Raw genomic sequence first — 12,189 nt, 5'->3', positions numbered from 1 at the left:
TCGTTCTCCTTCTGCGAGTACATTAACAATGTACAGCTACCACCGGATTATGTACTGATATCGCTGGATGTGGTTTCACTGTTCACGTGCATCCCAAGAGAGTTGGTGGTACAAAACGTCATCATGCATTGGGAGGCTATAAAAGAGCACACGGACATCAACCTAGATTTGTTCTTAAAGATAACAGAGTTCTGTATAAATTGCAGCTACTTTCAATTCAAAGGACAATATTATCAACAGGTATACGGGACAGCAATGGGCAATCCTCTCTCACCCATAATCGCGGATCTTGTGATGGAAACTTTGTTGGATACAGTCACAAAACAGATCAATTTCCCCATGCCAGTGATAAAGAAATATGTTGATGACCTTATGCTGGCAGTCCCGAAAGGCGAAATCGAAACCGTGAGGGACACGTTCAACAATTACCACGAGAAAATACAATTCACAGTGGAAGTAGAAAATGAGGGACGGCTACCATATCTGGACTTAATGTTGGTCAGAAAACCAGGCCAGTCAATTAAAACAGAATGGTATGCTAAACCGATTGCATCAGGCAGATTCTTGAACTATCGATCAGCGCATAGTATGACACTCAAGATAAATGTCGCCAAGAATCTGATCAAAAGGGTCACCACATTTTCTACTAACGTTGACGAAGCCACAACGAAGAAAATCATCCACAAACAACTACGACAAAACGACTATCCCAGATCACTGATCAATCGCCTCATCAACCACAGCCATGTAAATCAACCCACCGTAACTCCACCCACGAATGACGAAAAACAGTACCGATCGATCGTCAACATAGGTCCTCTTACCAGGACAATCCAACGGACACTTAAACCCGATTATCCGGAAATCGTAATCTGTCCGAAACAACGAAAAACTATCAAGTCCATCATACCAGGAGTGAAGGACAAGGTAGAGATCAACCAACGATCAAACGTGATATATAAAATACCATGCGGAGACTGTGAAGCAAGCTATGTAGGTATGACATCATGCCGACTGAAAGATCGGTTGTCCGGCCACCGATCGACAATCAACAAAGTGAGAGAATTACGAGAAGCAGGGAAGGACGCGACGGACTACGAGATGGAAAGGCTACGGGAGAGAACAGCACTACTGGATCATTGCATCACCAACAACCACCAATTTCTACTAGACAGGGTACAAGTATTGGATTCCACTAGCAAGAAGCAAAATTTAGCCATACTAGAGTCATGCCACATCTTGAACACACCACACACTGTCAACAAGCGTACCGATACCGATAACTTGAGCGGCACGTACGCTGGTGTGTTACACACTACCAAAACGATACAACACACAACACGTAGAACAACAGAAAGAGATAACACACAATAGTATTATAGCTATAACGACACACACATGAAATTAATATCTGGCGCGAAAGTGACAGTAGTGAATTATCGTAGGAGGTAAACTAAAATTCAACCGGTAGATTTAAAAACGAGCGTAAAAGAAGGGAACTCGAAACACGTGAGTTTCTTAACACCTCCTTCACAAACTGATACCCTTATGATCATGTGTTTCGTTATAGTTATGGTCCGACGTACAATTATGTTTAAGACATACACGAAACGAGTGAACGGAGTGATCGTTGTCTGTAAGATTGTGTTTATGTTAATGTTTTATGTTTCGTACTAATTGTTCATTTGTAGATCCTTCGAAAAAGGCACAATAAATGTGACCGAAACGTCAGGTGTAGAACGGAAATCCGTTTATGATTCCCAGAGACTGAAAGCCGAAAACCCCAAAAACATATTCCGACAACTCTACATCGAGTCACTTGCTTCAGTCGTCGGGGTATCTTCGAACCGAAAGCCATCCTCCATCCGGATGTTCCTTCGTCAGAAAGCTCTTCGCCGGAGTGGCTACGGCCCTGCCAAACTGGTCCGGGATTGCAAGGGGAACTGAATTAAATAGAATTAATAATTGACCCGGTCAACTGAACAATTCTATAGAGGTTTTGATGGGCTACTCGGGTTTCTCAGACCAACAAATGAATATGACCTTCATACAATATCCACTGCAGTCAGTTACAATAACTAAGGTCTAAAATTATAGTTTGATATATAATAACTTCATAATAGTGCGTGAATTATCTAAGAGCATGCGCGGGGGGTTTCTGTGAATTCTACTGTAAAGGGCTCCGCATACGGTATAAAACAAAACTTCACATTGCTACGTAGTCACCAAAACGTGAAATACAGTATTGAACCACCAAATAACTATGTATTGCATTTCATAATAAACCACCCAATCGATTCCGGCAGATCCCTGGTGTGCGACGGCACGATGAACTGTATCGACGAAACCGACGAGGACTACGCCAACTGTGCGAACGTTACCTGCGTGGACAACTTCTTCCAGTGCGTAACGAGCCGGCGCTGCATTCCGAAAGCGTGGGTCTGCGATCGGCATCCGGACTGTGGTCCCAGTGACTTCTCGGACGAACCACCGCACTGTCACAAATGTGGTGAGTTCGAGTGCAAGAACGGTGTGTGCATTACGTTCGCGCAGCTCTGCGATGGAGAGAACAACTGTGGGTAGGTACGGCCATCCCTGGCCAAGTCAAGTCATCGCTAGTAGATGTATTTTATGCCCATATCCGGTGTAAAGTGAAGTAATCGAATATCTTACAACAGCGTTTCTATTTCAGTGACAACTCGGACGAGGCTCAGTGCGACGTGGAGTGCAAACCGAACGAGTTCTACTGTAGTCCTTACGGGTGCATCGATCGATCGCAGATGTGCGATCCCAAGTTGAACTGCTTGAACGCGTTCAGTGGATGCGAACAGCCAGCGAATGGTACCTTCAGCGGGACTACCATAGTACCACCAGAGCCTGTAAAGACCGCAGATGAAGTGAAGCTGGCTCAGTGCAAACAGGAAGCAAAACAGTTTTGTGGAACCGACAAGAACTGCACGGAACATTATCAAAAGCTGTGTCAGAATGCGACGCTTCCAACGGCTTGTCAGTATCCGGATAGAATATGTCGACCGACGAATGTGTGCATAAAGGTCGATCAGCTGTGCGATGGCCGGATGGACTGTCCAGACAATACAGACGAGGGGTTTCGTTGTAAGGATCAGCTATGTGATAAAACTACACGCGAGTGTTCCCATACTTGCCACAATGCTCCGGAAGGGTTTGTGTGCTCCTGTCCGGAGCATCTGTACCTTCAGCCTAATCTGAAAGACTGCAAGGTTGATCACGCTTGCGAACATTGGGGAACGTGTTCTCAGGTTTGTACTCCCGATGGAAAACACTACAAATGTAGCTGTAAAGAAGGTTATACATTGACATTTGATAAGTTCACCTGCCGAAGTAATAATCCCGACGCACCGCATGTTATCTTCAGCAATAGGCAGGAAATCCGAGGAGTAGACTTGAACACGCTGGCCGTGAAGAACTTCTACACCTCGCTGAGAAACACCATCGCATTGGACTTTCTCTGGGGAAACGAGTCAGTACAAATATTCTGGACAGACGTTATCGATGATAAGATCTTTCGTGGAACACTGACGGGAGATTCACTGAGCAACGTTGAAGCCGTCGTACAGTCTGGTCTGTCAACAGCAGAAGGACTAGCCGTAGATTGGATCGGGATGAACCTCTACTGGATTGACAGCAATCTGGATCAGATCGAGGTTGCCAAAACCAATGGCAACTATCGCAGGACGCTGGTTGCTGGGGACATGGTTAACCCAAGAGCGATCGCGTTGGATCCAATGGAAGGACTGCTGTTCTGGACGGATTGGGAAGAAGGCGCTCCCAGGCTTGAACGATGCACAATGGCAGGTGAAGATCGCACCACAATCAAATATGTAGGTTCCGATGGAGGTTGGCCAAACGGTATCACACTAGATTATGTTCTGAAACGGGTCTACTGGATAGATGCTCGTTCGGATTCGATCCACACGATCAACTACAATGGTCTCGATCACCACCTTGTCATTAAGGATCAGGAGGTCCTCTCGCACCCTTTCAGCATAACCTTGTTTGACAACTACGTCTATTGGACTGATTGGCGAACAAACTCAGTGATACGAGCCAACAAATGGAATGGCACGGACGTTACAGTTATTCAGCGAACGCAAAGTCAGCCCTTCGGCATTCAAATTTTGCACTCCAGTAGACAACCAAACGATCGCACCAATAATCCATGTGCCATGAACAACGGCGGTTGTTCACATTTGTGCCTTCTCAGCGTTAACCAGACTTACCAGTGCGCTTGTCCCCACGTGATGCGACTGGATTCGGACAAGAAGCGCTGCGTCCAGAACGAGGAGATTCTTCTGTTCGTCATGTCGACAGAGATTCGAGGAGTCGATCTTCAGCAGCCAAACCACTACACCATTCCAACCATCAGCCATCAGACGCAAGTGGTCCAGCCGGCCGTGTTGGATTACGACATTTCAGAGGGTAGACTGTTTTGGAATGACATCCAGCTGAATGAGATCAAGTCCTCGGACTTGGCTACGGGCCCGATCGAAACTATCTTGGATACTGATGTCTCCCACTCGATGGGATTCGCGGTTGACTGGATTTCGAAATTGCTCTTCATTTCAACGGGAACGGAAACCAGCAGCCGGATTCTGGCATGCAACATGAAAGGCGAATATATTACGGAGATCCTTACGGATTTGTCACTGGTCAACAGCTTGGTGGTGCACCCGTCCAAGTGAGTGGGACCTCGATCGTTGAATTAGCTCATCCAGGTAACTTGCAAATTTGGTCTTTTTCAGGGGAGTACTGTACTTTGCTACCACGAATGAGTCACCGAAACTGTACGAGATGTACTCCAGTCGAATGGATGGCTCGGAGAGAAGGTTGATCAGCAACTCGACCTTCTACCCAATGGAGAGCTTGGTGCTGGATTTTGCTACGGAGCGGCTGTATTACATCACTTCGAAATTGGGCGAGATTTACTACTACGATATTGAAAGTGGAAAGGTAGGCCATATTGCTTCTATTCTATTATTCTAAGTCAACTTACCTTGCGTACTTTTCTTTGCAGATCACCGAAGTCTTGGGCGCGATCGGATCGCACCCGATCAGTACGATGGCCATCTACCGGGAGCACATCTACTTCGACGACGGGTACGACAGTCGTATCGTGCGGTGCAACAAGAATCTCTGCCAAAGTCGGGAGATCGTTCGGAACAACACCGGTGGAGTAAACGCCATTCGGATGTACCACCCGGGAGCGCAGAACGGGACCAACTCCTGTCAACAGAGCAGCGGAGGTGGTTGCCATCATCTTTGCGTGCCGCTGTCCAGTCAGACCCACACCTGCAAGTGTGCCATGGGCTACCGGCAGGACCCGCAAGATGCGTCGCGGTGCGTGGGAATCGACAACTTCTTGATGTACTCGATCGGGCATCAACTGAAGGGCATCCCGGTGGGTAAAGCGTTGGATCAGAAGGAAGTAGTGTTGGGACCCCTGCAGAAAATTTCACTTGCCACGGCTATTGACTACCACGCGAGCAGTGATTTTGTGTTCATCGCGGACAGTGATCGAGGATCGATAACGAAGATCAAGCGCGACGGTAGTGAAAGATCGGTGATCGTGAGCAATTTTGAGCAGGTGGTGGATGGGAATTCGCTGGATTGGTTAGGAGGCATTGCAGTTGATTGGGTGGCGAACAACATTTACTGGACGGATCAGAAGAGGAACCTGATTGAGGTGGCTCGATTGGATGGATTTATGCGGTACGTGGTAGCGTCGAATTTGGAAAGTCCTCAGTTGATCGCGGTCGATCCCGTGAACGGGTACATATTCTACGCTGGAAAAGGAAAGATCGGAAGGACAGGACTGGACGGCACGGGGAAGTTTATTTTGGTTAACCAGACTGCAATTATTAGTGATCTGACACTGGATATTGAAAACCAGGTTGTGTATTGGTGCGAGGTTCAAACGGATAGTATTTGGAGAGTAGATTACGACGGCAATATGAAGAAGGTCCTACTGAACAACACTTTGGACAATGTACAAGCACTTGATCTGTACGAGGAAAATATTTTCTGGTCGGATGTTCGAGGAAATATCAAAGTTGCGAATGTGAAGAACATTACCAACTTTTGGTCAGTGATTGAGGCCGATGGTAATCCGATGAAGGATATAAAAATATTCTCTTCAAAGAAACAGCAAACAACGAACGCCTGTGGTATGAACAATGGTGGCTGTGAGCATCTCTGCTTATTTAACGGAACGCACCCAATCTGTGCATGTTCCCACGGCAAAGTGTCTACCAAAGATTACAAAACGTGTGAGCCATACGACAGCTTTTTGATCTACTCCCGAGTTTCCGCGATCGAAAGTATCCACCTGACCGATTCCCAGAACCGCAATGGCCCCATTCCTGAGATTCAGAACTCGACCCTGCTGAAAAACACGATCGCTCTAACGTACGACTACGATCAAAGTCTGATCTACTATTCAGACGTAGAGTTCAGTTCGATCAACTCCGTGTACTTCAACGGTTCGGACCATCGCCAGATCATTACCAAGCAGCTAACCGTCGAAGGTCTCGCGTACAATCCAATCACCAAGCACCTGTTCTGGACCTCTAACAACGAAGCATCCATTCGTTCACTTGACATGTCCAACATTACCCACGACCCCAAGACCAATGCCGGATTGGTGAAGGAGCTGATCAAACTGAAACCCACAGATAAACCTCGAGGAATCGCCGTTGAACCTTGCCTAGCCATGATCTATTGGACCAACTGGAATCCCCTTTCGGCGTCGATTCAACGAGCATATCCTTCCGGTTATGGGCTGGAGAGTATCATCACGACCGATATTCGAATGCCGAACGCGATCACCTTGGATTACCAAGCGAAGAAACTGTACTGGGCCGACGCACGGTACGACAAAATAGAACGGGCGGACTACGACGGTCGCAATCGAGTAGTTTTGGCGCACTCGACTCCAAAGCATCCCTTCGCAATGGCCGTCTACGGGGACTTGCTATTCTGGACGGACTGGATACTGCATGCGGTGATCAGAGCCAATAAGTATTCCGGCAGCGATGTTCTGTGGTTGCGGAATGATATTGTACGACCGATGGGTATTGTTGCGGTTCAGAAGATCGATCAGGACTGCAGTGCGGACCCGTGTCGTGTGCTGAACGGAGGCTGCGAAGACGTTTGTATGATCGACGCAGCCGGCAAGATCAAGTGCAGCTGTACGCAGGGAGTGTTGGCCTCGGACGGGAAGCGTTGCGTTCCTGATCTATCGTCGCGCTGTTCGGCAGAAGAGTTCAGCTGTTCGGTCGGTGGATGCATTCCGTTCTACTTGACGTGTGACAAGATCACGCACTGTATCGACGGGTCGGATGAAATGGCGAGTTTCTGTGACAGCAGGCAATGCCCGAAAGGATTCTTCCTGTGCACCAATCGGCGTTGCATTCCGGAGTCGCAGTACTGCGACAATATCCAGAACTGTGGCGATGGAAGTGACGAGCAAAATTGTCCGTGCGATCCGGAGACAAAGTTCCGCTGCAACAACGGATTGTGTATATCAAATAAGATGCGTTGCGATAATGACCCTGACTGTGCGGATGCCTCGGATGAGATCGGTTGTCCTAAAGTACGCAACTGCAGTGCAATGCACTCGGGAGAGTTCCTTCAGTGCCCAAATACGACGGCCTGTTACATGGCGTCGTGGGTTTGCGATGGAGAAAACGATTGTTGGGATAACAGCGATGAGCAGAATTGCACGACTTCGATCGTGCCGACATGTCCCACCGATAAGTTCCTATGTGACAATGGCCACTGCATCCCGCAAAACTGGCGATGTGACAACGAAGATGACTGTCTGGACGGAACGGTCACTAGTTTGAGTTCGGACGAGGTGAATTGTACGCGCCATTGCAAGCCGAACCAGTTTCAGTGTTTGAACTCCTCCGAGTGTATTCCGAACAGCTGGCAATGCGACAACAATCCGGACTGTGCCGATGGATCGGACGAGGGTGAACACTGTCAGCAGCGGATTTGTCCCGATTGGGAGTTTCAGTGTCCGGGAAGTGGACGCTGCATTCCGAAGAAGTGGATGTGCGATGGAGAGGTGGACTGTTTCAGCGACGGAGCCGATGAGAAGAATTGTGATACAGTGACGATTGGATGGGATCTGGATTCTTTCACCTGCCACAGCGGCGAGCGCATCAGTAGACTGTTTGTCTGCGATGGTGACGCGGATTGTATAGATGGCTCTGATGAACCGATCAACTGTACTGATAGTGCTGTGGCGACCGCGTGTAAGGCAGATGAGTTCCGATGCAAGAATCAGAAATGCATTGCAAGTAACCTAACATGCAACGTCAACAATGACTGTGAGGATGGATCGGATGAAGATATCCAGTTGTGCAAAAACACTACGCTGATCTGCGCCGGTCCGGAACTGTTCCGTTGCGAGAGTGGAGTATGCATAACTAGCGGACTGTTGTGCGATGGACAGAACGACTGCGGCGATTGGAGTGACGAGAAGTCCTGCCAGATCAACGAATGCGACCAAATGCCGGATTTGTGCGCGCATGCTTGCGAAGATCGAGAAGTGGGTTACGAGTGCACGTGCAGGCCTGGTTTCAAAGTCAATGTGATCAACAAACATCTTTGTGACGACGTAGATGAGTGCCTCGATCGTCCTTGTAGTCAAATCTGTACCAACACCTACGGGTCGTATCATTGTTCGTGTCAGGAAGGTTACGTTAGCCGCGAGAACGGATCGTGTAAGGCCGATTCGCTCGAAACCATGAAACTGATATTCTCGAATCGATACTATGTTCGTGAAGTGGACCTCAACGGCTCCATGACCATCCTGGCGCACAACCTTTCCAATGCGGTTGCACTGGACTTTGATTGGGAGACTAAGTGCTACTACTGGTCCGACGTCAATTCGGTAATAAGTTCAATCAAACGGATGTGCTTGAGCTCTAACAAGACGGAGACTCTGCACAAGTCTACCTTGAAGAATCCGGACGGCTTGGCGATCGATTGGGTTGCCAGGAATTTGTATTGGTGCGACAAAAGTCTGGACACGATAGAAATCTCCAAACTGGACGGACGCTATAGGAAAATTTTGATCTCGGAAAACCTCCAAGAGCCAAGGGCTATCGTGCTGGATCCCTTCCGCAGAAATATGTACTGGACAGATTGGGGTGATCAACCGTACATCGGAAAAGCCGGTATGGATGGATCGAATCAAACCATGTTGATCAAGAACCACCTTGGATGGCCAAACGCCTTGACGATCAGTTTCGAAACCAACGAACTTTTCTGGGGCGATGCAAGGGAGGACTTTATTGCCGTCAGTGATCTGGAAGGACGCAACCGCAAAGTGATCATCTACCGAGACATGCATCCAAGCATGAACTTGCATCACGTGTTCGCCATCGCCGTATGGGAGGATCGGATCTACTGGACAGATTGGGAAACGAAATCGATCGAGTATTGCCACAAGTATCGAGGTGATCAGTGCGGCAACGTGATCAAGACAATTCATCGACCCATGGACCTCCGCATTTTCCACCCATATCGACAAAAGAAACCCGAGGAGGATCCCTGCTTGCGAGCTGGATGCTCAACGCTGTGTCTGCTTTCACCAGACCCACAAGGTTACAAGTGTGCATGTCCGGATAATTTCATTTTGGGCATTGACAACAAGACTTGCATATCCAATTGCTCGTCGGCTCAGTTCCTGTGCAACACAACGTTCAAGTGCATTCCGTACTACTGGAAGTGTGACAAACAGGATGACTGCGGCGACAACAGCGACGAGCCGGATGACTGCCCAGAGTTTGCCTGCGAGTCAGGCCAGTTCCAGTGCGATAACAACAAATGCATCAGCCCAAGCTCGATATGCGACGGCATTGATCAGTGCGGCGACAGCTCGGACGAGAAGGACTGCGACGATTACGAGTGTTTCAACTCGCAGTTCAAGTGTAGCCGCTCGGGCAATCATAGCGCGTTCTGCCTGGATGGACATAAGCGTTGCGATGCGAAGCTGGATTGCCACAACGGAGAGGACGAGATCGGCTGCAACGTGACGGCCTGTGCTGACCATCAGTTCAAGTGCGGTTCGGGCAAGTGCATTACGAAGGTTTGGGCCTGCGACGGAGACGTCGATTGCCCGGATGGTTCGGACGAGAAGAACTGCGGTGAGCGAACGTGCGAGAATGGAGAGTTTAGGTAAGGGTATGGGACGGATCAGTGAAAGATTCAATCTCTAGAACGTTTCTTGTATTTCCGTCATGTAGGTGCAACAACGGTCGCTGTATTCCGAATTCATGGCGCTGTGATGGAGAGGATGATTGCCACGATGGAGAAGACGAAAAGGAAAACTGCAAGCAACCGGATGTGGTAACGTGTGAAGCGTCGTACTTCCGGTGCAACAACTCCAAGTGCATCCCCGGACGGTGGCAGTGTGACTATGAGAACGATTGCGGCGACAACTCAGACGAAGTGAACTGCAAGATGCGCAACTGCTCGGAATCGGAATTCCGCTGCAGAGACGGGTACTGCATCCGGGGTATTCGGCAATGCGACGGAGAGTACAACTGCGAGGATCACAGCGATGAGGAGAACTGCGATTTGAGTTGCAAACCGGACGAGTTCAAGTGCACGGGACAAAACCTATGCGTGAACATGTAAGTATCCCTGATATCGGTATAATCATAACTTAACCTCAAAAACCTCACCTTTAGGAAACTCCTATGCGACGGCGATAACGATTGCATAGACGGATCGGACGAAGAGAACTGCGAATGCCATGAGGACGAGTTCCGGTGCGACAACGGCAAATGCATCCTCAAGAATTGGGTCTGCGACGGCATCGACGACTGTTTCGACCGATCGGACGAAAAATTCGAGTACTGCCAGGAACACGGATGCAACAAACGTGCCTTCAAATGTAGCAATAGCAACTGCATCCGCAAGGGGCTGGTGTGCGACAACAAGGACGACTGCGGTGACAACAGCGATGAGAAGACAAGCATGTGCCATAAGTGTCCAGCCGGGACGTTCCGTTGCAGTAGTGATTCGAAGTGCATTCCTAGCAGCTTCCGGTGCGACGGCCAGGCGAACTGCATAGACGAGTCGGATGAACTCGGTTGCGTTCGAATGGATTGCGGTTTTGGATCTTGCAGTCAGATATGCTTGGTCAAGAAGGGTTACTACAATTGCCAGTGCGCTGCGGGATATCGCAAGGGACCACTCCGCAATGATACCTGTGTGGCAGCTGATGAACCAGGCTTACTGTTGGTTTCCTCCGAATCGGACTTCAGAAGCATCTACCAGGGAACGACCGTGATGGGCTACCTACAGACCACTTCGAAGAAGATCGATCGGTTCGACTACTCGATCACCAAACATAACATCACGTTGTTCTGGATCGACAGTCTTGAGAAGTGCTTACAGAAGGTGCACATGGACACTTCGGTGAAGGTGGAAGAAACGGTAGAATTTTCTCACAGCGTTCGACCCAGAGCTCTGCCATCTAGCGATCGTGTCAAGACACTGGACGGGACACACTCGACTGTAATTCTGAAAGATCAAAAAGTCATCCCACTAGCAATCGCGTGTGACTGGCTAACGGAACACCTGTACGTCATCAACAAGAAGCAGAGTAATATCTTCGTGATCAACTTCAACGGCACCAACCAAACGACTCTCACAGCGACTGGAAAACATCCGATCGATATCGTCGTCGATCCGATCAATCGGGTGATGGTGTGGTCCGTCATGGAGGCCATCATCCTTTCCGGCATGGATGGCTACAAAAAGCAAAAGCTAGTGAGTGCAAACATCGAGTGGGCGTCCGGTTTGGCCATTGATCAAACCACCAACCGGCTCTACTGGGCTGACTACCGCAAGAGTACGATCGAGACGTGTCTACTCATGACCGGTGGCGATCGGCATGTGATCCGGGAGATGTACGACTACTCGAAGCCGAAGCTGTTGGACATTTTTGAGGACAGTATCTACGTGATACTGTACAACCAGAGTATCCTAAAGTTGAACAAGTTTGGCCGGGACAACGGTACGGAGGTGTTTCAGGGCACCAGAGGATACAGATCGTCCGATCTGCACTATATCCATCCGTTGAAGCATAATCGAAAAGGTAGGTGTTCAACAGCCATTTATATTCAATAC

At 48.8% G+C, this 12,189-nt stretch overlaps 1 protein-coding gene and 1 long non-coding RNA gene across 2 annotated transcripts in view; both read left to right on the top strand.

Annotated features, from left to right (window-relative positions):
- Positions 1 to 12,189, top strand: part of LOC5568706 (low-density lipoprotein receptor-related protein 1) — a gene marked incomplete at its 5' end in the record, with an annotated part of 55,910 nt that overhangs the window by 27,484 nt on the left and 16,237 nt on the right. Inside the window, 6 exons of the mRNA XM_021850801.1 lie at positions 2,307 to 2,579; positions 2,693 to 4,717; positions 4,782 to 4,989; positions 5,054 to 10,227; positions 10,296 to 10,685; positions 10,743 to 12,157. Coding sequence (XP_021706493.1) covers positions 2,307 to 2,579; positions 2,693 to 4,717; positions 4,782 to 4,989; positions 5,054 to 10,227; positions 10,296 to 10,685; positions 10,743 to 12,157 — 9,485 coding nt within the window. The remainder of the gene's footprint in view (positions 1 to 2,306; positions 2,580 to 2,692; positions 4,718 to 4,781; positions 4,990 to 5,053; positions 10,228 to 10,295; positions 10,686 to 10,742; positions 12,158 to 12,189) is intronic.
- Positions 1,256 to 1,731, top strand: LOC110678364. The gene is made up of 3 exons (XR_002501526.1): positions 1,256 to 1,509; positions 1,571 to 1,636; positions 1,692 to 1,731. It is a non-coding gene; the product is annotated as an uncharacterized LOC110678364 (long non-coding RNA).

This window comes from Aedes aegypti, chromosome 3 (genome assembly GCF_002204515.2).
Source record: "Aedes aegypti strain LVP_AGWG chromosome 3, AaegL5.0 Primary Assembly, whole genome shotgun sequence".
Classification (NCBI taxonomy): Eukaryota; Metazoa; Arthropoda; class Insecta; order Diptera; family Culicidae; genus Aedes; species Aedes aegypti.
Note: the sequence above shows the minus strand (reverse complement) of the source record. Positions and strands in the feature narration are given on the sequence as shown.